Source organism: Schistocerca serialis, chromosome 1 (assembly GCF_023864345.2).
Source record: "Schistocerca serialis cubense isolate TAMUIC-IGC-003099 chromosome 1, iqSchSeri2.2, whole genome shotgun sequence".
Taxonomy (NCBI): Eukaryota; Metazoa; Arthropoda; class Insecta; order Orthoptera; family Acrididae; genus Schistocerca; species Schistocerca serialis.
Genome location: NC_064638.1, coordinates 1103587970 through 1103612720, shown reverse-complemented (window position 1 = coordinate 1103612720; position 24751 = coordinate 1103587970). Strand labels below are relative to the sequence as shown.

Here is a 24751-nt window from a genome sequence, read left to right as displayed (position 1 = left end):
TCAGCTAAAAGCGCAAGCTGGCATACTTCACTACTTTCATCAGTGCTATGTGGATCTTTACGACGTGGATACACCTAGCGACTTTCCCTTCGACCTGGCTATTGGAACCCTAGGTACGCCACTAACACCTGAGCATAACACCGAATTCTTGACCAATTTTCACTCAGATAATGTACACGATCTTGTAGTTACCTCTCTCTCACACAAATCGCGAGGTGTGGATCTTTACGACGTGGATACACCTAGCGACTTTCCCTTCGACCTGGCTATTGGAACCCTAGGTACGCCACTAACACCTGAGCATAGCACCGAATTCTTGGCCACTTTTCACTCAGATAATGTACACGATCTTATAGTTACCTCTCTCTCACACAAATCGTGAGGTGTGGATCTTTACGACGTGGATACACCTAGCGATTTTCCCTTCGACCTGGCTATTGGAACCCTAGATACGCCACTAACACCTGAGCATAACACCGAATTCTTGGCCACTTTTCACTCAGATAATGTACACGATCTTGTAGTTGCCTCTCTCTCACACAAATCGCGAGGTGTGGATCTTTACGACGTGGATACACCTAGCGACTTTCCCTTCGACCTGGCTATTGGAACCCTAGGTACGCCACTAACACCTGAGCATAGCACCGAATTCTTGGCCACTTTTCACTCAGATAATGTACACGATCTTATAGTTACCTCTCTCTCACAGAAATCGTGAGGTGTGGATCTTTACGACGTGGATACACCTAGCGATTTTCCCTTCGACCTGGCTATTGGAACCCTAGGTACGCCACTAACACCTGAGCATAACACCGAATTCTTGGCCACTTTTCACTCAGATAATGTACACGAACTTACAGTTACTTCTCCCTCTCACAAATCACGAGGTATGGAAGCGCTCCATAAGGTATTTTATGTGCATTTTTGGCTCCTCTTGGGCGTCAAATTTATGTCCATGTTGAACGAGGTTATAGAGGGGGAAGGGGGACAGTTTGCCCATTCCATGCAAGATGGGGAAAATTGTGTTGATGCCTAAACATCCTGGTGGTAATACTGCTGATAGTTTTCGTCCTCTCACGTTACTGAATCTTGGTTATAAGTCAGTGGCGAGGGCGGTTAATCGCAGCTGTTCTTGGCGAGTATTAGAATTGTTTCCCTGGTCTCTCTATTCTTACCCCTGTGACCGAACATCGTCATGTGGTTTCGGTTGCTGCCGTTACTTCTGTCCATCGTGCCTTTGCCGTTTTGGAATTTTAATAAAGCTTTGTATTCTGTAAATCATGACTTTCTGCTTCGGATTTTGTAGTTGATCGGGTTTACTGTTGAGGCTGATAGAGTATTATCGAACAGGGGCATTGCAGATTCGGTGGTTGTGAATGGGCAACTAACGCCCCTGATTTGCATCTGTGGGGAGTACCACAGGGAAGCCCACTCTCGATATCTTTGTGTTATTTCTGGACCCGCTGCTTCGGAAGGCTGCATTCCAGCTTCAGGGTTGGACGGTTTCTGGGAGGACCCTCGCTGTTCGCGCGTACGCTGATGTGGTGGTTTTACTCCGTCGTTCACCGATGATTACTGCCTTGTCTCGGGAGCGGACTTATCGAGGGTAAAAGTCAAGTCCTTAATTTAGGGGGTTTCTTTAGAGCAGTAATCACGTGAGTCACTGCTGTGGATAGTCACACGTCACTAGGAGTCGTTACTGATCGTTGTCCGCTCCAGATGGCGACTCTCAACTGAAAATAGCCTAGTGATAAGATTCCAGGGGAACTACTGGAGCATGAACGACTCTATCTTGCTCTTCTTCAGAAGGTACGAATTTTGGATGCATATGTGCTGTGCAAGGCTTATTACACAGCGCAATTTTTCCATCTTCCTTCTTTGGTGGCTAAGAAACTGAAGCAGTTGCCTCGTCGCTTTCTATGGAAGCGTCATGTCCTTAGATTGTGGCGAAGCCACGGTCCCTCGGCGGATTGGGCCTTTCTAATATTAAGAGGAAGGCGTCTGACTTATATGTTCGGCACAGCATTTTGACAATTACTCAGGAGTTACCTACCTTTACGCCTCGGCTGTTCGCCTTATTGCGTCGAGTGAGTCTTGATCCCCTGTTGATGTTGGTCGTCTACATTTTACACTGATACACATTCGAGAGTTCTACTTAGCTGGGAGCTATTTGGGAGCTGACGTGTTGCAGCGGCTGGTGCTCACGACCAAGTTTTTGTTGACTCTCTGGTAAGGGATTCAATGCCCCAATACTGTTGAACAATTATCACCGCATATTTCCTGGGAAACTGTGTGGGCCAACATATGCTTCTCAGTTCTATCAATGGCAGCAGTCTCCTCCTGGTACAGGGTGATCAACAACTTGATTTCCACCAACGAGCATTTATATCATTTAGGGATGACACTGATAAAGGCAGTAGATGTGCGTTCCTAGATACGCTGCAGCACCGGTTTACTGGTCATGTTCACCTAACGAACTGGTGTTGGATCAGGAAGCAATTGGCTTTCTTCACTCGTTCCGTTGAAGCTGCATATTCCACTGATATCATTTTGCAGCTGGATATTTCGTTTTTCCGAGGACGAAGAATAATACGGTAATTTGTCTGGCTGGTCATTTTGTGCATTTTGTAGTTGCTATTGAGCGTTGACGACCTTTCGTCTTTTATCCAATTTATGTCTACGGCTTACGGGTCCTGCTTGCAACTGCTCCGATTTCGAGAACTCTTTGCCAACATGCTGAATCCTACTTTTCAAAGACAGGACGTCGGATAGTTCCTGCAGCAGCTGCTATCCTCATAGTGCTTTTGTTTTATCGTCTCCGTTTTTCCTCTGTATTCCTTCCTTTCGCGCTACTGGTATTATTTACTTTTTACTTACTTACTTACTTACTACTAATAATGTCGTGTGACTAGGGCCTCCCGTCGGGTAGACCGTTCGCCGGGTGCAAGTCTTTCGATCTGACGCCACTTCGGCGACTTTCCCGTCGATGGGGATGAGATGATGATGATTAGGACAACACAACACCCAATCGCTGAGCGGAGAAAATCTCTGACCCAGCCGGAATCGAACCCGGCCCCTTAGGATTGACATTCTGTCGCGCTGACCACTCAGCTACCGGGGGCGGACACTTACTTAGTTACGTACTTACTTTTTACTTACAAAACACAAAGAAAACGGAAGATATCAAACTATCTATGTAAGAGAGCAGCTCAGTGACAGAAGAGCAGCTCAGTGACAGAGAAGGGTGAGGCATTCTGGCCAGGCCTCGGGGTTCGACGCCTGCCCACCTTGCTCCGCCAGCCTGAAGCTGCCTGTGACCGTTGTTGCCAGCTTTTTGTGAAAACAATTTCCTGTTTGCACGAATATTCAGACCGAGCATTTTCTAATTAATTCTAATTTCCTATTTAAACTATGTCGAGCTCTTGTTTATAACCATTTTTTCAATGTAAGTTAACTGTACATGTCACCTACTCAAAACATTCCTGTTATTAATAAAAAAAAACTGGTAAAGGTACCTGCTTGGAAACCGGAAAGTCAAGAGATCGAATCCCTGTCATACAGTCTGCATTTACCGTAGCTTTCACGTTTTAATGGTGTGAAGATTTATCAGGAACGACACTTGGTTCGAATTCTGCGTCAAGTTATATATCACCTTTCCCAGACAGGATTATTAGGGTACGTTAGGGAGCCCAATTGAAAGACGTGGCCAGGTCATTGAGCCACGTCGAAGTATTATTACAGTTTTGTGAACATAGCCAAAGCCTTGCAGACAAACAAAAATTACGCGAAGCGAAATGTAGTGTGAGGAGGGCTATGCAAGAGGCGTTTAATGAATTCGAAAGTAAAGTTCTATGTACTGACCTGGCAGAAAATCCTAAGAAATTTTGGTCTTATGTCAAAGCGATAGGTGGCTCAAAACAAAATGTGTAGACACTCTGTGACCAAAATGGTACTGAAACAGATGATGACAGACTAAACGCCGAAATACTAAATGTCTTTTTCGAAAGCTGTTTCACAGAGGAAGACTGCACTGTAGTTCCTTCTCTAGATTGTCGCACAGATGACAACATGGTAGATATTGAATTAGACGACAGAGGGATAGAGAAACAATTAAAATCGCTTAAAAGGGGAAAGGCCGCTGGACCTGATGGGATACCAGTTCGATTTTACACAGAGTACGCGAAGGAACTTGCCCCCCTTCTTGCAGCGGTGTACCGTAGGTACGGTTCCCCACAGTCGTTTAATGAACAAAGTGAGAGCATATGGACTATCAGACCAATTGTGTGATTGGATTGAAGAGTTCCTAGATAACAGAACGCAGCATGTCATTCTCAATGGAGAGAAGTCTTCGGAAGTAAGAGTGATTTCAGGTGTGCCGCAGTGGAGTGTTGTAGGACCGTTGCTATTAAAATGTACATAAATGACCTTGTGGATGACATCGGAAGTTCACTGAGGCTTTTTGCAGATGATGCTGTGTTGTATCGATAGGTTGTAACAATGGAAAATTGTACTGAAATGCAGGAGGATCTGCAGCGAATTGACGCATGGTGCAGGGAATGGCAACTGAATCTCAATGTAGACAAGTGAAATGTGCTGCGAATACATAGAAAGAAATATCCCTTATCATTTAGCTACAATATAGCAGGTCAGCAAGTGGAAGCAGTTAATTCCATAAACTATCTGGGAGTAGGCATTAGGAGTGATTTAAAATGGAATGATCATATTAAGTTGATCGTCGGTAAAGCAGATGCCAGACAGATTCATTGGAAGAATCCTAAGGAAATGCAATCCGAAAACAAAGGAAGTAGGTTACAGTATGCTTGTTCGCCCACTGCTTGAATACTGCTCAGCAGTGTGGGATCCGTACCAGATAGGGTTGATAGAAGAGATAGAGAAGATCCAACGGAGAACAGCGCGCTTCGTTACAGGATCATTTAGTAATCGCGAAAGCATTACGGAGATGATAGATAAACTCCAGTGGAAGACTCTGCAGGAGAGACGCTCAGTAGCTCGGTAGGGGATTTTGTTGAAGTTTCGAGAACATACCTTCACCGAAGAGTCAAGCAGTATATTGCTCCTTCCTACGTATATCTCGCGAAGAGACCATGAGGATAAAACCAGAGAGATTAGAGCCCACACAGAAGCATACCGGCAATCCTTCTTTCCACGAACAATACGAGACTGGAATAGAAGGGAGAACCGACAGATGTACTCGAGGTACCCTCCGCCACACACCGTCAGGTGACTTTCGGAGTATGGATATGGATGTAGATGTAGATGTAAGTAGAATGTTAGATTGTACGCGATGTTGATGTAGTGTTTAGAGCCGATGTAGCATGATGACAGCACGTGTGTATTGTAGGAGATAGATGAGATCCAAATAAAAGAGTGAAGCGTTTCATTACTGAACAGTGAAGTAAGCGCGAGAACGTTACAGCAGTGCTCTCTCTGCTCGTAGACGCTACAAGAGAGGCATTGTGTATAAGAGAAAAGTTTATTGTTAAAAGTACGAAAGTTTGCTATCTAAAAAGAGTCAGGCGACATATTACTCTCAACTACCCACATCATGCGAATAATTACGATGAGAAACTCGGAGAGGTTTGCGCTCAAACAAAGATTTAATGACAGTCGTCTTTTTTTTCTTGCGAAGTAATGGAGTGTGAAGGGTGATGTAGCATAAGTACCCTTCGCCACACAACTTGATTCCTGAGCGGAGGAGAAATAATTTGTACGCTGCTTTGTGTTACTCCTTTATTTCAAACGTGGGCTCATGTTATTCCGATTATATCTCGATTCTGATGCAGTTCGGACACCTTATTTCTTCAGTTCCGTCATCGTATAAGACTACAATACTCACAGGAATACTGCGTAGAAGTAAAAACTGTTACTGTGTTTGTTTCCCTGAATCTGTGCATTACCAGTACAAAACCATCCCGGTGACATTATCACTGCTAATCTTAATGGTCTCTTTGCCGTCTTGCTTAAATGCGAAAATTTCATGTACTGTAATTTTACAATATTTTGCGTTTTTCCATCTTAATAAACTCAAATCTTTAGACGAATAACCTCCCTGTTTTCGACTTCTACAATTATAGTTGTGGGTAGTTTTTAACGATTTTAATAATATTTAGAAGTACGACATACGTAAGTTAACGTCTGAAAAAATGGCAGTTTTCTTTTCTTTTTTATGATCTGCATCTACATCTGCATCCATACTCCACAAGCCACCTGACGGTGTGTGGCGGAGGGTACCTTCAGTACCTCTATCTGTTCTCCTTTCTTTTGCAGTCTCGTATTGTTCGTGGAAAGTAAGATTGTCGGTATGCCTCTGTGTGGGCTCTAATCTCTCTGATTTTATCCTCTTGGCCTCCTCGCGAGGTATACGTAAGAGGGAGCAATATACTGCTTGACCCCTCGGTGAAGGTATGTTCTCGAAACTTCAACAAAAGCCCCTACCGAGCTACTGAGCGTCTCTCTTGCAGAGTCTTCCACTGGAGTTTATCTATCCTCTCCGTAACGCTTTCGCGATTACTAAATGTCCCTGTAATGAAGCGCGCTGCTCTCCGTGGGATCTTCTCTACCTTTTCTATGAACCCTATGTGGTACAGATCCCACACGGTGAGCAATATTCAAGCAGTGGGCGAACAAGTGTACTGTAACCTACTTCCTTTGTTTCCGGACTGCATTTCCTTAGTATACATCCAATGAATGTTAACTTAAAAGGTATTTACAGCCAATTATTAGTTTTAGAAATGTGTTCATACCCGTAAAAATCAGCAACTCTTTACCATTTTTATGACATCAGCAGAGCTAACATGAATGGTCTTCCTAATTGCCACCTGGTTTAAATACGAAATTCCCTTCCAGTTTGAAATGTGTTACCTTCGTGGACATACGCAGATACGTACGTGTACAAATATGTGATCTGTAAATGTATATATATGTTTTAAACACTTTAATCTCCATGTACTGCACTCCAACAGTTGTAGATGTGAGAAGAATTGTACCACCACGTATGAAAGGTATGTTTAATCTGCGTTATTATAGGTCAGTCTTAATGACATTAATAATATGTTATACACATGACACGCGTGTTCACGCCTGTAAAAGTGGCGATTATAATTTTAATTTGTAATTTTACTGTGTAACCGTAAAATTATTTTAATAATTGTGTGTGTTTTTTAGACTCGTATGTATGAACGCCCGAAAAAGCGGAGGATGTTTGCCATACTTTACTAACATTAGTGGTTTCTTTGTTACGTAGCGCTATCATGAGGTAGTTTCAACGATGCGCATATCGATAGAGCTGTGACTTTCTGGAGAAGAAATGGTATCTCTTGCTGTTTAATATCAAAATGCACCTGACAAGAGAATTTACTTCAACTGCACACAACCAACTTACTGCGTTTTATGTGTAACGGTAGCGCTATACACATCCAGATATTTGTAACGAGTGAGCCTCAGCCACGTGATATGACTTACGTGGTTGTAAGTTGAATCTGTTGATTTATCGTATTGTACTGTGGTGTAACACATTGTAGTTCCACAGTTCTGAAGATCCTCGCATTGGGTAAGTGGAACACGTAAAATTAAGCTTCTGGCACCTCTAAAATATTAATTATCAATCACGTCAGTGAAACGCGACGTTAGCATTTCGACAGTGTCAGCAGTTTTGTGGCTCGCTTGAGACTGAATGTTTCATTTACAAATTAGAAGAGATATCCGCCTCACACGCAACAGTCTTCTGAAGTAAACACGGCATTAAAACGCTGTTTAATTAAAAAGAGTGAAGAGGGCTAAGACAAAAGGGAGCACTTACGAAGTCTTATCTTGGCCAAGGGGATACCCGTAACGACAAGAAGCTTCCTGAAAATTTACAGCTCGTTGTCTATTCTCAAACTTATATAACGGCTCAAGGTCTCATTTTAACTCTCAAGTTGCTTATACAACAACAACGTTTCGTAGAGATGCAACAGTGCACAGTAATGGCATCAAAATATTCTTGTTGTACAGTTGTGAAAGTAAACACGTACGTAATGAAGAAAAGCACTACAAGTCGATGCCTCTGCAGAGCAGATTTACGACGATTGTTGCAGCAAGAGAGCGTCATTTGAGTATCTCTTTGAAAGTAAATCAGTTACCAGAATATCGGTCCCAAACTGGGCTTGATCCTAATGAATTTAGTGTGTTTTTTCTTCCTCCGATGTATAAATCTGCTTATACAGGGTGCAAATGTTGACAAACCAGAATAACACCCCTGGGGGTGTGGAGGGGGGAAACTTTAAAATCTCAAATGGGAACCCCCGTTTTCATTGCAGAATCAGATTCTGCGTAAGAAACTACCTACATTTTTCTTAAACATTTGTTTTGATTCTTGGTAGTTGGCGCTGTAATTCAAGAAAATATATGTTCTTGTTTTTGCATAGGATATGGCTACGAATAAATAAAAAATACTTATTTACTTCGTAAATTTTGAATCGCTAAAACTAAAAATCTCTCTCTCTTTCCATAGGGTGAGGTTTGAGAGAGAGGGATTAGAGTTCTACAAATGTTGACCCAAATATTAAGTTAATATTTGGGTCAACATTTGTAAGTATTTTTAAGAATTTTTATTTATCCGTAACCAAATCCCACGCAAAAATAAGAACATGGATTTTCTTGAATTATAGTGCCAACTACCAAGAATCAAAACAAATATTTAAGACAAAATGTACGTAGTTTGGTATGTAGAATCTGATTCTGCAATAAAAAATAGGGGTTACCATTTGAAATTGTAAAGTTACCTCCCGCCCCAGCCCCAGGGAACTGGGATGGTGGGCTAATCTTAGCAATAGCAGATGTCCTCTTCGAAAATAACTAATTTTGGGTTCTACACTTTTTTCGTGTGAAGCTTATTTTTCGAGTGATTCTGGTTTGTCAATTTAAAATTTACATCCTGTATAACAGAGCGCCCCTAATAACCTGTTAACGAGTATTCCAAATCACAGTGTGATATTGTATTTGACATATGTTTGTGACGCTTCCAGGATGAAAGCTATGTTTAAGCTCGTAAATAACACTTGCATCAATGGTATATCAACTGTAGTTTTGTCGCTCACCACCATCATCATCTTCCATCTGACAGCATTGTTCCCGGCGTTCCCCAAGGAAGTGCTATAGGCCCTCTGTTGTTCCCGATCCATAATAACGAAATAGGAGACAATCTTAGTAGTCGTCTTAGACTGTTTGCAGATGACGCTGTCATTTGCCACATTGTAAAGTCATCAGATGACCAAAACGAAATGCAAAATGATTTATATAAGATATCTGCATGGTGCGAAAAGTGGCAATTGACCCTGAATAAAGACAATTGGGAGGTTATTCACATGAATACTAAAAGAAATCCGCTAAATTTCGATTAGAGATCAGGACCCGCACAGAAAAATTTAAGTGCTCCTTTTCCCCGCGCTCCGTCCAGGAGTGGAACGGTATAGAGATAGCTTGAAGGTGTTTCATTGAACTTTCTGCGAGGCACTTTATTGTGAAAAGCAGAGTAATCATCTATATGTAGATGTAGATGAAGCCTCCTTTAGACATTTATATGTAAGTGGGGCGTTCAATAAGTAGCGGAACACTTTTTTTTTTTTTTTGTAAAAACAGATTTGTTTTATGTAGCATTCCCCATTCTTTTGGCTACAAAACCCTATTTTTGAATACTATCTCCGCTCAATGCGACGGCCTTACGTCATCTTACTGGGACGGCCTGTGTGCTCGTACGGTATCACTCAAATGGGTTACGTCGAAGCCGACGTCTTGATGCATCAATAATCTCCCATCCCTCATGTACTGCTTCCCGTGGAATGCATCCTTCATTGGGCCAAAGAGATGGAGGTCAGAGTGTGTTATGTCCGGGCTGCAGATGAATCAGGGGGAACAGACCAGTGAAGTTTTGTGAGCTCCTCTCAGGTACGCAGACTTGTGTGTAGCCTTGCGTTGTCATGGAAAAGGAGAAGTTCGTTTGCATGTTTGTGGCGAGGAAGACGCTGAAGTCGTTTCTTCAGTATCCTGAAGGTAGTGCGATACACTTTGGAGTTGATAATTGTACGATGAGGGACAACATCAAACAGCGTGACCCCTTTAGAGTCCTAGAGGACCGCCACCATTACTTTACCGTCTGAGGGTGCGGCTTTGCACTGTTTCTTTGGAGAAGAGGTGGTGTGGATTGCCGTTTTGTTGCCGGTTCGAAGTGGTGAACCCATATTTCATTGACGTGACGATGTGAAATTTTCACCATCAGCGTCGTAATGGCAAGCAATTCCATACAGATGGTCCTTCATTGCTCTTTGTAGTTTTCTGTTAGGAGGAGAGGAAGCCGGAGGGCACAATCTTTTGAGTGCCCCAAATGGTGGATGAGTTTGTCACCACTACTAACAGAAACATCAATTCAATCAGCGAGGTGTTTGATTGTGATCCGTTGATCACAAGCCTTTGAGAGTGTCCACACGTTCCACGCACGAGGAGTCACAACTGTGTGTTGTCAGTCGGCACGCAGCACATCGGACAGGTTTGCGCTACCTTGTTGCGATGATGATAGACGCCTAACCCAACGACTCCCCGTGCTTTTGTTCACTGGCAGGTCATCGTAGACATTCTGAAAGAGCCTATGAACATGTACAATTCTCCGGTTGTCCGCCAAGAGAAACTCAATGACATTTCTCCGCTTGGAACTCATCTCCGTTACAGACGCCATTTTTAAGGCCACCTATGGTGAGTGGCTGAAGCGGGAATATTCCGCGATGTCTCAAAACAAATTCCGTATTTTTTCGACCTAAAGTGGCCGACAAAAATATGTTGCATTACATACTGAAAGCCCCTCGAACAACAGGCTGGAGATACACGCACCCGTGTTGCTCGTCCATTACTTCCACAGTCAGCTATCGCACTGCGTTTACGTTGTGAGTGAACGAGGTGATACAGTGTCTGAGACACTGGTCTCGCATGCGGGATGACAGCGGTTCAAATCACGTCTATTGGTCCATGCTTTCCGTAAATCACTTAAATCCAGTGCAGGGATAATCCCTTCGAAAGAGACACAGCCGGCTACCTTCGTTATCGGTCCCCAATAGGAGATTGTGTTACATCTCCAATGATCTCATCGTCGAAGGGACCATCAATCCCAGTATGCAAGGATCTCTTAGAATCCAGCAAAGAGCTTCTCTGGTCCATCTACCATCTACTCAAATTACTCCAGTCTGATAAGTGGTCCCAAACCTTTCCACTCAGCGAAGAAGACACTCGCCGATCTTGCATCGCACTGAAATGAGTGGACACTAAAAAAAGGTAACAGTAAATCTCTGATGGTATTGTTTGTGAAATCTTCTAATAGAAAATCACACCGTCACATATTGAACAATTTTTTTTTTAGGTACGTTTCCGTTGTGATTCAGTCTTCAGGAATTCCTATGTTCGGTGCAGTTAGAGGAAGAACACTGCTCCGTCACAGAAACCAGAAAATTACTTGAGAACGGAGTAGCTCATGATATGTTCCTGTACAACACTTGCCTACTCGTACAGCGCAACGCCCAGCGTGCTATCTTGAAATCCAAAAGGCGTGCCAGACCCGCATGGAATCTGCGCGACGGATTAGCGACCGTCATTGATGCAGTGCCGGGCCTGAGAGCGGTTTTTCAGCGGTTCCCCACGTTTCTTTAGGGAAATACTGGGCTGGTCCCCAATTTCCGCCTCACGATACACATACAGTTAAAATACGATCGCGGACATAACAAAGCTGGAGAAGGATGGAACCAGGGGTTTACATTGGCAGCAAATTAATGCACTAAATAATCACTTTCAGACACTATTGTCCAAGCGACAAGCATGGTAAAAAGTCTTTGTAGAGGAGTTTGTCCTTAATTGTTGTGTCAGTAACATGTTTGCGCTTGTTTTTCTCGCGCACATCGCAACATTAATAACTGTTTATCTGCAAGGTAAGCGAAAGTGCCTTACCTATTTGTTTTCTCTTTCATAAAATCTCTGAACACATGTTAAGTGTTTTATTTTTGTGCGTTTGGAGGACGTTTATTTTTTCAAAAGGCTTTGTGAATTCTGAACTGTACTTAACCTCAGAGGTCGGGGCGAAACAGAACGAAGTTCCGTTGTGCCCCAGGTAGCGTACCATTCTTCACTGGTGTTTATTTATTAGCATTCATATTTATTCTAACACTTCTAAGATACGTTACTATGTTTTCAGGTTTTTCGTATTGCTGACAGTGACAGTACTTCTTTCATAGATGGTTAGCAGATACGAACGCAAAACTAATCATCAAAGTTGGTCTATAGAAAACATGGTGAAGGCAGTGACAGCTATTCTGAAAAAGGAAAGTTGATTTAGGAAAGCCAGTATTCAGCGCAGCCTTCCTAAAACAACTCTTCAGAGGGCAGTTCAGAACGAACTTCAAAATGAGACTTTCCAAACCGATAACTGAATGGGAAAATTTCGTTGTGTTATCTGGAGTGAGCTACTGTTAGAGAATGTCTGTTATTTAAAACACATAGATGGCAGATTGTTTGAATTGACAATGGAGGAGTTCACAGCGTTAGCTATTCAGTTGGCAGAGAAAAAGAAACAAAAGCACTCGTTTAATAACGAAATGAAACTGCCGGGTGATCAATGGATGCTTCAGTTTCTGTCGAGGAATCTAGTACTCTGCGGCTTGTAAATTCGTATGCTTATTGTGTTTTTGCTAACTGTAGGAAATATGATTAGGTTTTAGTGTTTAACTCACACTATATTGGAGTTATGCATCAGGTTCCGTTCTGCCACCGGTATGGGGACCAGTTCTCATCCTGTTTCAATTTTTTTATACTATGTGCCATTGCGGCTTTACACCTCATTCCTTTGTTTCACTGTTTAAAGTATGCATTAAATGTCATGCAGATTTTTTTGGCTTCTTCTCTGCTGTTTTAATTGAACTGTGGTCATTTTAATATTAGCGTCACCCTGCACAATTCACAGACTGGTGGAACACTCGACTTACCTGCCTCAGGTTGTGGCGACAGGAAAAGCATCCGTCCTCAAAGTTAAATATTAAAAAAAAAATTGCCAAATCTTGAGTGTAGCGAGCCCATCCTAGATGAGTAACCGCTAAGACGAAGAAGAACAAGGAGAAGAAGAACAAGAAAAAGATGAAGACTGTACTCGTATAACACTTAAAGACGAAAAAGTGCAAAAGCAAAAAACCCATGACAGGTTGTATGGTGTTTGTGCGGTGTAAAGTAATAAACTAACATTATTCACCATACATGGTATCCGCCACGTTTATGAGTCAGATTTGTATAGATACATTTAGGGGTACGTTGCAGTATTGAATAAGGGATTTAGCCCACTAGAATTCAACATGCTAAGTTATCTGTTGATAATACACAAATCAAAAAAAGTTTTGAATCAACTCGGTTCCGAGAGTTCCGGAACCTCTATAGAAAATTGGAAGAGAGGTCAACATAAGCATCATTTCCGCCCTTTTTATTGCTCATGAAAACCACACATTGCATGTTATACCACCATACAGGGAGACCTTTAGAGGTGGTGGGCCAGATTGCTGTACACACCGGTACCTCTAATACCCCGTAGCACGTCCTCTTGCATTGATGCATGCCTGTATTCGCTGTGGTATACTTTCCATAAGTTCATCAAGGCACTGTTGGTCCAGATCGTCCCACTCCTCAACGGCGATTCGGCGTAGATCCCTCAGAGTGGTTGGTGGATCACATCGTCCATAAACACCCCTTTTCAATCTATCACAGGCATGTTCCATAGGGTTCATGTCTGGAGAAGATGCTGGGCACTCTAGTCGAGCGATGTCGTTATCCTGAAGGAAGTCATTCACAAGATGTGCACGATGGGGGCGCTAATTCTCGTCCATGAAGACGAATGCCTCGCCAATATGCTGCCGATATGGTTGCACTATCGGTCGGAGGATGGTATTCACGTATCGTACAGCCGTTACGGCGCCTTCCATGACCACCAGCGGCGTACGTTGGCCCCACATAATGCCACCCCAAAACAGGAGGGAACCTCCACCTTGCTGCACTCGCTGGACAGTGTGTCTAAGACGTTCAGCCTGACCGGGTCGCCTCCAAACACGTCCCAACGATTGTCTGGTTGAGGGCATATGCGACACTCATCAGGTGAAGAGAACTTGATGCCAATCCTGAGCGTTCCATTCGACATGTTGTTGGGCCCATCTGTACCGCGCTGCATGGTGTCGTGGTTGCAGAGATGGACTTCACCATGGACGTCGGGAGTGAAGCTGCGCATCATGCAGCCTAGCGCACAATTTGAGTCGTAACATGACAACCTGTGGCTGCACGAAAAGCATTATTCAACAAGGTGGAGTTGCTGTCAGGGTTCCTCCGAGCCATAATCCGTAGACAGCGGTTATCCTCTGCAGTAATAGCCCTTGGGCGGCCTGAGCGAGGCATGTCATCGACAGTTTCTATCTCTCTGTATCTCCTCCAAGTCCGAACAACATCGCTTTGGTTCACTCCGATACGCCTGCACACTTCCCTTGTTGAAAGCCCTTCCTGGCACAAACCAGCAATGCGGACGCGATTGAACCGTTGGATTGACCGTCTAGGCGTGGTTGATCTACAAACACGAGCCGTGTACCTCCTTCTGGGTCGAATGACTGGAACTAATCGGCTGTCGGACCCCCTTTGTCTAATAGGCGCTGCTAATGCATGGTTGTTTACATCTTTGGACGGGTTTAGTGACGTCTCTGAACAGTCAAAGGGACTGTGTCTGCGATGAAATATCAACAGTCAACATCTACCTTCGGAAGTTCTGAGAACCGGGGTGATGCAAAACTTTTTTTGATGTGTGTATTTCAAATACCCTCTACAACCAGGTAGAGGCGGTGAGATAACCGACAGCAAAATCTTTCCCAGATGAGTACTAGTTCTTGTAAAAGTTCATACGGCAGTCCTTCCCTGCCATTAGTTTTTATTGTACTGAGAATTTCTTATTTGCATATCTTCTTTGAATTGATGGACGGTGATCGTAAATAAGAATGAGTTCACAAATGACAAGAGCGAGGGGCGTTCAATAAGGAATGCAACACCTTTCTTTTCTCGGAAAATCTGGGTTCAAAAAATGCATAATTAGTTGTGAGAGATCGTGAAATATTCCCGCTTCATCCCCTATAGTTCCATGAAGTTCCGATAGGTGGTGGCGCTATAATTAGCTTTCACTATGACGTCTGTAGCGGAGGTGCGTTCGAAGTAAATAGCTGTCACCGAGTTTCTTTTCACAGAAAACCAGAGCGTTTCAGATATTCATAGCCGCTTGCAGAAAGTCTACGGAGACCTGGCAGTGAACAAAAGAACGGTGCATCGTGTAGCTAGGTGCCTATCATCATCGCAACAAGGTTGCGCAAACCTGTCTAATCTCCCGCGTGTCGACCGACCACGCGCAAAAGTGACTCCTGCAGTGTTAGAACGTGTGGTCCTCGACGGATCATAATTAGACGCCTCGTCGCATAACTTCTCAGTTGGTAATGCTGACATACTCGTCCATCATTTGCTGTACTCAAAGGGGTGTGCCCTCTGGTTTACTCGCCGCCTAAAAGAAGACCATAAAGAGCAACAACGCTTTTATGAACCAAATCGTTGATGTATCATATAGAGAAGTAGGCTACTTCATCGTTTGTATCTCTAGGAGCGAGCGACAACCACATTCTAAACATCTTCTTATTCTTTGTGACTCTCTTAAACAATTTTTCGGATTCGTGGAGATGTGTTCCGTCTATGCAACTAATTGAAGGCAGTTTATTCCCATAAGCGTTTCGCTTATTTTATTTGTGACGCATGACCACAAATAAAGGAAGCGAAACGCATATGGCAATAAATAAACTGCCTTCAGTTAGTTGCATAGACGGAATGTACCTCCGTGAATTTTCAAGCGACTAACGAACGACGGAAAACAGAAAAAAATTACGAATTTTTCGGGCGTTTCTATAGATGTATTTGTACAACGTGGTACTACACTCCATTCATAGCTCATATTCAGAAACGTAAAATCCAAAACAACACGTCGTCTGAATGAGAATAAAATGGCATAATGTGACATTTGCGACAGTTTCAAGAACACAGAGAATACTGTGTCGTTATCATGCATTCATGGAAGCCCGTGGCCAGCGAAATCTGAACAGTATTACATACTCTAATCACACTTTTCGGTACTGTGATAAATGGCATACCTGTGTCGGTTGCTAGCCGCTTCGAGTTCGTGCCGCTGTGGCGCTGCAGTGCGCATGCGCGGATCTGAGGCAGATTGCTTTTCATTGGCTGGCGCGAGGAGAATTGACAATAGCGTTTCGGTTCGCTAGGACCGTTCGGCATCGCTTTCGAAATGCTTACTGAATCATGTTGGGACTCTGTTTCAAAACAAGACTGTTCGGTGCGGTCGAGTACCGCACCTATCGGCAAAATGGCGGATAGGTCCACAATAGGGCCCAAGGATATTGAAGAAAGGACTTCAGCCTGTTCGTCGCCACAAACATGCAAACAAGCTCCTACTTCTGTAGAAAACCCGAGGCCTCACACAAGTCTGCGCACCCGAGAGGAGCTCACAAATCTTCATTGGACTGTTCTCCCTCGTCCATCCTACCGCCTAAATCTCGCACCCTCTGACCTCCATCTGTTTGGCCCAATGAAGGACACTCTCCATGGGAAGCAGTTCGTGGATGATGGGGACGTTATTGATGCAACAAGACGGTGGCTCCGACTTCGACCAGCAGAGTGGTACAGGAGGGCATACGGGGTCTCCCAGTAAGGTGGCTCGCACTGAAGGACGTTGAAAAAGAAGGTTTGGTTGCCTAATCATTGGTCAATAATATGATGTCTTGGAATCCTGAATAAAACCAATCTGCTTCAGAAAAGTAGCATTACTTCTTTATTACTGAATGGAGTGATTCCCACTAAATGGGATTTAAAAGAAAAGAAATATTTTTGAACGGCAAAGCAACCATAATAACTCTATACAGTTGACGGCAACTGAACAGCTACTTATACTCTGATACTGACAATCGCATGTTGCTAACAGAAGTACATTGGATTGACACTGCCATCATCAAACTCAGATAGCTCTCGAAACTTTTGGTGCGACCCCTGTAGAGACGCTGGTTACTTACCAACCCACCAGGCACCGAGCCAGCGTGGGTCCTTAGTGGTGATGGTAGGCGTCAGGGCGGGCGCGATGAAAACTCTCAGGCACGCTGACGCCAGCGCGTAGCCGATGGCTGGTCCCAGCATTCGCAGGAAATACGAAAAACCTGCACATCGAAAACCAGCACACGTCAGAGGTTATTACAATGAAGGAAGCTGAAGTCAGGACATCTGTAATGTCGCAATACTTAACCTTGACGAAACGCTTTTCAGATAATTGTGATTCAATTTTCTCCAGTAGGAAGCATGCTATTATCTAAACCGTTTTCATATGCCGCTAGTTTCTCTTTTCCGATGTATTTATTACGCCTCATGACCCTACTACTTCGGTAAATGCACGTTCATTTTTAATTTTTATTGTAAGAATCACTAAAAATAAATTAAATTAGGATCAGAAGTCTTTTTCAATATATTTTTGTTTCTGAATCTAACAAAACTATCATCAAAAGCAGATATTTTTAAAAATACAAATACAGAATATGTTAGGGAAATTGATGTACATTTTTATTTTCCAGTACAACTCTGGCACATCTAGAACAGTTGTTACACATATGATGTACTACTTTGGAAGGAACTGCTGGTAAGGTTCTTCTAGCATTCCTACATGTAAGGGTGAGAGTGAAATCACAGATTCCTGGAGTAATTCTAACCATAATCGACGCACGTATAATATACTGTCTTAAATAAAATGCTGCTGGAACGAGACCCCTAGCAGCTCTAGGTGTGGGAGTAATGGCGGAAGGAGATGACATATAAAAGCAAGAATAATCCTGGAACGTCTGGAACAATTTCTAAGACAAGTGATACACATTTCACACTCTAAATGGAAAAGAATAAATATGGAATAAAAGACTCCTAGCATGGCTAGAAGGGTATGGGGAGCAATAAAATCTCTGCAAAAGGTACACAAATGACTTAATGCCAGGAAAAAATTAGTGTGGTGGTACGACATGTGGTGGCCCGCCCGGATAGTCGCGCGGTCTCACGAGCGGAAAGGCGTGCCGGTCCCCGGTACGAATCTTCCCCGGCGGATTAGTGTCGAGGTCCGGTGTGCCGGCCAGCCTGTTGATGCTTTTTAAGGCGGGTCCCCTTATTCCGCCTCAGTTACACTATGTACACCATAATTACTCTACCACGCAAACATTTGGGTTTACACTCGTCTGGTATGAGACGGTCATGGGGCGGGGGGGGGGGGGGGGGGGGGAGGTGGTCCACTGTCGGCCGAACAGCACAATAACCCTGAGTTCGGTGTGGGGCGGCGGTGGGGTGGGTGGACTGCTGTGGCCTGTTGTGGGGTTGTGAACCACTGAGGGCTACGGCGGGACGAAGCCTCTCCATCGTTTCTATGTCCCCTGTTCAATACACCATACACACAAAACGTGCGGACCACTTCTAACGGTGGGAACTCAGGAGTCCGCGAGTAATTTCAACTAAAATTGTTTTACTGACTTGAGTAATAAGAAGAGAATTCAGTAAGGGTTGTCACTCCATCGCCCTTACGTTAGGGGTGTGATGAGAAGGTAGTGAGATTCCGCTTCATAAAGTCCACAGTACAATAATCAGAAATGACCAATATCTGTATTGAACTCAAAGTATTATGTGTTGATAAGCTGATCGGTGACAGTCGCGATGTCACATTTGTTAAATTAATAGTAGGTAATTAATTTAGAGTTCATTTTGTCACTGTTCGTCAGAGTTACAAGTAAACAGATCAAAGATCTTAAAAGTTCGACAGCCATCTGGCTTTGATCACTACCTATGAATAGTGAGGTTCGCTGCAAACTATAACTACTGTGGAAATAGGGTTCTGTTTCGAGTACACTTTTCTAATTTAACTTGTGTACATGTTTCGGTGACTTTTTATCAGACTCAGACACACGCACAAAGACACACACCACAGAGCCTGCTGTCAATATAAAGTTCGAAATTACCGCCCATAGCATTTACAGATGAATACCTCGTAAACAGTTTTGCAGTGTGGCACGACGAAGTGGAAACAACAAAACGTGAGTGCACAGAAAAAAAATGGCTCTGAGCACTATGGGACTTAACAGCTGAAGTCATCAGTCCCATAGAACTTAGAACTACTTAAACCTAACCAATCTAAGCACATCACACACATCCATGCCCGAGGCAGGATTCGAACCTGCGACCGTAGCGGTCGAGTGCACAGAAATTACACTCACAGTCCCCCACCATTCACGAATTTACAAAGCCCGTCACAAATAACATGCTCTCAAAACATTTTTGAAAGCTATTACGTTAACCAAGCAACAAACAGTTGAAGCAGGGCTGGCCACGGCGTGCCAAACTTCATGTGTGAAGCGTGTGCGGGCCCCATACGGGTCAACGCCTGCTACTCGGCTTTGTTCGGTCATTCTCGGTGGCAACCTCAAGAGCGCGACATTTCATTTAGCATTTCGATGCGGCATTTTTCTGTCAACACGACTCTGTGAGCTCGGCAGAATCGTGGTATCAGTCCTGTTCACATTTCGCTTTTTCTTCGTGATATGAAGAACATTCACAGGTCCAGTAGCTGTTTGCACAAAAAGAGGCAGTCCAGTGACCTACCGTGACAAGCCTTTAAAGTGAATGGGAATGACAGAAGTGACAGATGAGCATTCACAATTCACATAAGCGACGGGTACTGCATTTTTGCTGTGAAATGACATTACAACATCATGCAGATAGAATTTAAAGATTCATTTGACAATGAAATAGCAAAAAATTACAACCATCAACAGATTGTGTTCGTTGTCCTGTACGCAAGAAGAGCACTGAGCTAAATTTACAAGCATGCAGCATGTGAAGAAATTGGTGGTACGAATAGCAAAATTTCTGAAGTCGCTCGCATTATTGTCACTTGCAACAGTTTTCAGTAGAACTGAATGAAGAGTATGAAGGCTTCATTATGTTACTACACAGTACGTTGGTCAAGACAATGGGCATGCCTGGAATGATTTTTCGATTTAAAACTCACTTTTGTTGACCTTATGAAGGAAAAACGAATTAACGAATTAACAGCCTTTGAACCCGGATGGTACTTGGAGCTAGATGCATGGGACATTTCATTTCGGAAATCGGTAGCGAAATCAGAGTACCGAGATCCACAGTGCCAAAAGTATGCCGAGAGTACCAAATTTCAGGTGTTGCCTCTCACCACGGACACCGCATTGGCCGACGGCCTTCACCTAACGACCGTGAGCAGCAGCATTTGTATAGAGTTATCAGAGCTAACAGACAAGTGACACTGCTAGAAATAACCGCAGAAATCAATGTGGGACATACGACGAACGTGTCATTTATGGCAGCAGATGAGAGACGCGAGTGCCTTTGCTAACAGCACGATATAGTCAACAGCACCTCTCCTGGGTGGGTGTACATATCGGTCGGACCCTAGACAAGTTCAAAACGGTGGCATTGGCAGATGAGTCCCGATTTCAGTTGGTAAGAACTGATGGTAGGGTTAGAGTGTGGTTCAAGCCCCACGAAGGCAGCCCCAGTAAGGTACTGTGCAAGCTGATGGTGACTCCACAAAGGTGTGCGGTGTTTACATGAAATGAACTGAGTCCTCTGGTCCAACTGAACCACTCATTGACCCGAAATGGTTATGTTCGGCTACCTGGAGACCGTTTGCACCCATTCATGGACTTTATGTTCCAAACAACGATGGAATTTTTATGGACGACAAAACGCCACGTCACTAGGCCAGAGTAGTTTGCGAATAGTTTGTCGAACATTCTGGAAAATACGGGCAAATGCTTTGGCCATCCACTTCGCCCGACATGAATCCCATCGAAGATTTATGGGACATAATCGAGAGGTCAATTCATGCACAAAATCCTGCTCCAGCAACACTTTCGGCTATGGAGGTCGCGTCGTTCACTATTTCTTCAGGGGACAAAAAACGACTTGTTGACTCCATGCCGCGTCGAAGTGCTGCTCTACGTCGGGAAAAATGAGGTTCGACCCGATATTAAGAGGTATCCCACGACTTTTGTCACCTCGATGTATTTCACATGCGTGCAAATACAACCTTGTGGTACTTTTAACAGTTAAGTTTGGGACCAAAATTTTCTTTTACCTTTCACAGTTGTTCAATGTATTCAGCCCGGATGTACACATAGAGTTCCTCACAAAAGAAAAAAAAAAAAAAACTCCTACGACTTACGGTGAGATCAGGCGACCTTGGTGGCCAGTGGTACAAAACAAGGCTCATACGCCGCTTACAGGCGATCCATCACTGAGACCGCTCGTTGTCAGGAAATATTCTTACAGGAATGCGTAACTGACTTCCACATGTTGAAATGGGGAACGCAAGATGTCTTTTGTTGCCGTGTTGATGTCATATCGATTCAACGGACATTGATAATGAACGATCAAGAGAACGAGCCAGCTGCACCAGAGAGATTGCAACTTACTATTCGCGCCAAGATAAACTTTTAATTTCCATGAGTAAGTTAAAATTCAGTCCAGATTTCTTTCTCGTTCATGTGGAAGATGTAGTCCTGTGAAATCAGATGCTTCTACTTAAAACAAATTTTAGTAAATACCACTTGTAAATTATAGTTTTGGGACATCAGTTGCTCTAACAATAATTGATACCTGTGAAACTTTACTGACATACTGTGTATGTAGGCGTAGATTTTAGAGTGAATGCAGAGTAACATAAGCGCTTGTTTCTGTGTGACTCACTGATGAGCGCCGGCGTCTTGGACTTCTTGATGTTGTCGTCCATGTAGGTGGTGCCCAGCGTGTAGTAGACGGGGTTGCCGAGTCCGCCCAGCAGGCTGGCTGCGAACATGATGGCCTGCGGTGCGAAGCTGCCCGCCGTGTCGTCACAGGGCACGCCGCCCTCCGGCTGGCACAGCGCCTTGCGCCGCTCCTGCTCTGCAACAAGGCAGAGACTATCACTTCACCACGCCTGGCGTGTCCAAGCTGTCAGTAACCACAGGTGCCTATGCATCGGGTGTTAAGATGTAGGGCTGGTGGCGTCCGTATGGTGACTGTGGGCAGGTCTTGGGATTTTTCACAGTGGTGGCACTGTGCAATACCTGTATTTCTCACCGAATATCGTATGGAAATCAAGATGCATCATGGATGAGTCGTCTGAAGTGTGGGGCCTTTCACGTACATGGAGTCATCGACATTGGTGAGCCCTTCCGGGCCATGACGAAGTCCCAAGGCAGATCGCAGAGTGTTTGTCGTTGCAACTGTATTCGGAATTTCCAATACTACACATGGTGGTAACGCATGTATGACGGCAACAGAGGCGTATGGTAGCATGAACGTGTAAGCATACTTCCTGCGGAATTGTCACATAAAATGAAAGGACTCATTCCGACACGAATATAACGTGGCCTTTGGTGAATGCTGAGACTGTCTTTTGGGGATTTCGCATTTGCTAGCAACCGATGTGCCACCGGGATTGTAACGTAGCCTCTAGCCAGACTGCAAAGAGTTTACCCTAAACGTACCTCTGGATTTGCCAGTTAAGTGTGTACTGACAGTGGAAGTGCGGTGTAGACGTAACGCAAAAATGTTCTCAACGTCGGCTCTTCTAGCGCGGGGAATGAAATCTCCGAAGATGAGTACTTCAGTATGAAAACCAAGGATTCCTAAGAAGTGTCAGAAGGCATGGGGTAGCGGGGTCTCAACAGTGGGGGGTGGTGACGGAGAGGGGATGGATGGGGAAGGGAGAGGGCTACGTTGAATGAAATCGCCGTGACAAGGAACTGGGATAACCTCAGGCTTGGCACTAGTTTGGGAGTGCGTAGGACACTTCATCTCCAAGATCGCACGTCGCTTATAACGTACCAAGGTGACTTGAGTGGTGCTTGGACTAAAACGGGACATTACAAATCCCTAATGTGAGAGCTTGAGCACCAACCCGCTGACACGTTCGCAATGTAGTTTTATAATTAGAACTGAACCACTACAAGCTGTCATAAAATTCCGAGTGTCGAGCTAAAAGTAGAAGTATTTGATTTTTTTTTTCAGTTATGTATGTCTTGACGGATTGTCTTATAAATCATTGACTCAAAAGTACCAGACACGCAGAGTAAGTGCCTAAAATCCTTGAGGATCCTGGCAAGACGAAACCTGATGCAGAAAGTTGCACACACACAAACACACACACACACAGACACACACACACACACACACACACACACACACACACATATATATATATATATATATATATATATATATATATATATACACACTCAAACACATACACATGCACGTTTCGTGTCAGGTATCAGTTCAACAGTTCCCATAATGATTATAAAGCGATTGGTTGCAGAAGAAGCGTGCATGCGAGCAATGAGAATTTTATACTTAGCTCGAGAATTCATAATTCCGTAGGAAAATTTGACACGTCGCCGTAGTAATATTTTTTTAAGGTGAAAACGTACCGGCATCGACAAAACTGCAGAAGTTACACATCACTTGAAAGAAAGAAGTATATTTGTTTCAAATTTTACTTACTCGTTCGGTTCGTACTTTTCTTATGTTTCTGATGGACTCTAGTTTGTCATCCCGTGTACTGAGTGTCTTAAGTGCGATTCTTTTTGGTGACAGGTTCGTACGGAGTGTAATGAACTGTGATGATGTCGAGGGAGATGATTGATGGTCATGATTCATTGATTGCCATATTCATCCCAAACTGACAAAACGCAAGTTCCAAACAACATGATGACGAAGGAATGTATTACAACCTATTGCTCCTGTCGTTATTGCGAAAAAGAATTAGGCTACTGTTAATTCTTGCAGCTGTCTTCAAAACAACATAGAACCAATATAGCCTTCAAAACCGATAGCGCAATACAAAAAAATTAAAGTCTGTGACAGAAGAGGGAGATAAATGCTATTGTTCAGGGATATATGGATTAAAATGTTATTGCTCCAACCATAAACATACTAGAAACTCTGTAATAAATTTTAATATCAGATACAAAGACCATATAGGGCCACTCTACATATACGGAACATCTAATAAAATAAAATCATCGCCACTTTGGGGTAAAAAGAGACGTGCCAGTCTTACACCGTAATAAAAAAGGAGAAGGAATGCTCGCTTTCCGGGTCGAGTACTTCATACAGAAAGCCATAAAGAAAAATGAAACTATGTTAAATGACGAAAAAGCAAAACCGGAGGACTATGTTGTCACTTAAAACGAAAGAAAATAAAACATGGTTGAAACACGCAGAAAGAAAGAAAGAAACAAACACACACACACACACACACACACACATATACACACAGTGCCCCCACAACCCACCCTCCCAGCACGTTCACCCGAGCACATCGCTCCACTCTCAACCTCTACAGCTCCCATGATGCCTCAGTCAGGCACAAAACAAGTGAGCGAGAGCATGTACAGTACATATCAGGACAGGTTATGTGTATTGAATTGTACAAATGTGACCTATCAATTAGAAAATTATACTGAGTGCAGCTGTTGCCTACAGAATAACTCATGGATACAAGGAAAGAATAGGAAAATGAAAGAGCGATAAATCACAACTGTATATTTGCAAATAC

General features: G+C 43.6%; 1 protein-coding gene across 1 annotated transcript in view; it reads right to left on the bottom strand.

Moving 5' to 3' along the window:
• The window catches only part of LOC126416470 (solute carrier organic anion transporter family member 74D-like), a 100872-nt gene that overhangs the window by 60296 nt on the left and 15825 nt on the right, over nt 1-24751 (bottom strand). Inside the window, exons 4-5 of the mRNA XM_050084209.1 lie at nt 21898-22092; nt 17169-17309 (exon numbers count right to left, since the gene is read on the bottom strand). Of these exons, the coding sequence (XP_049940166.1) occupies nt 17169-17309; nt 21898-22092 (336 nt within the window). The remainder of the gene's footprint in view (nt 1-17168; nt 17310-21897; nt 22093-24751) is intronic.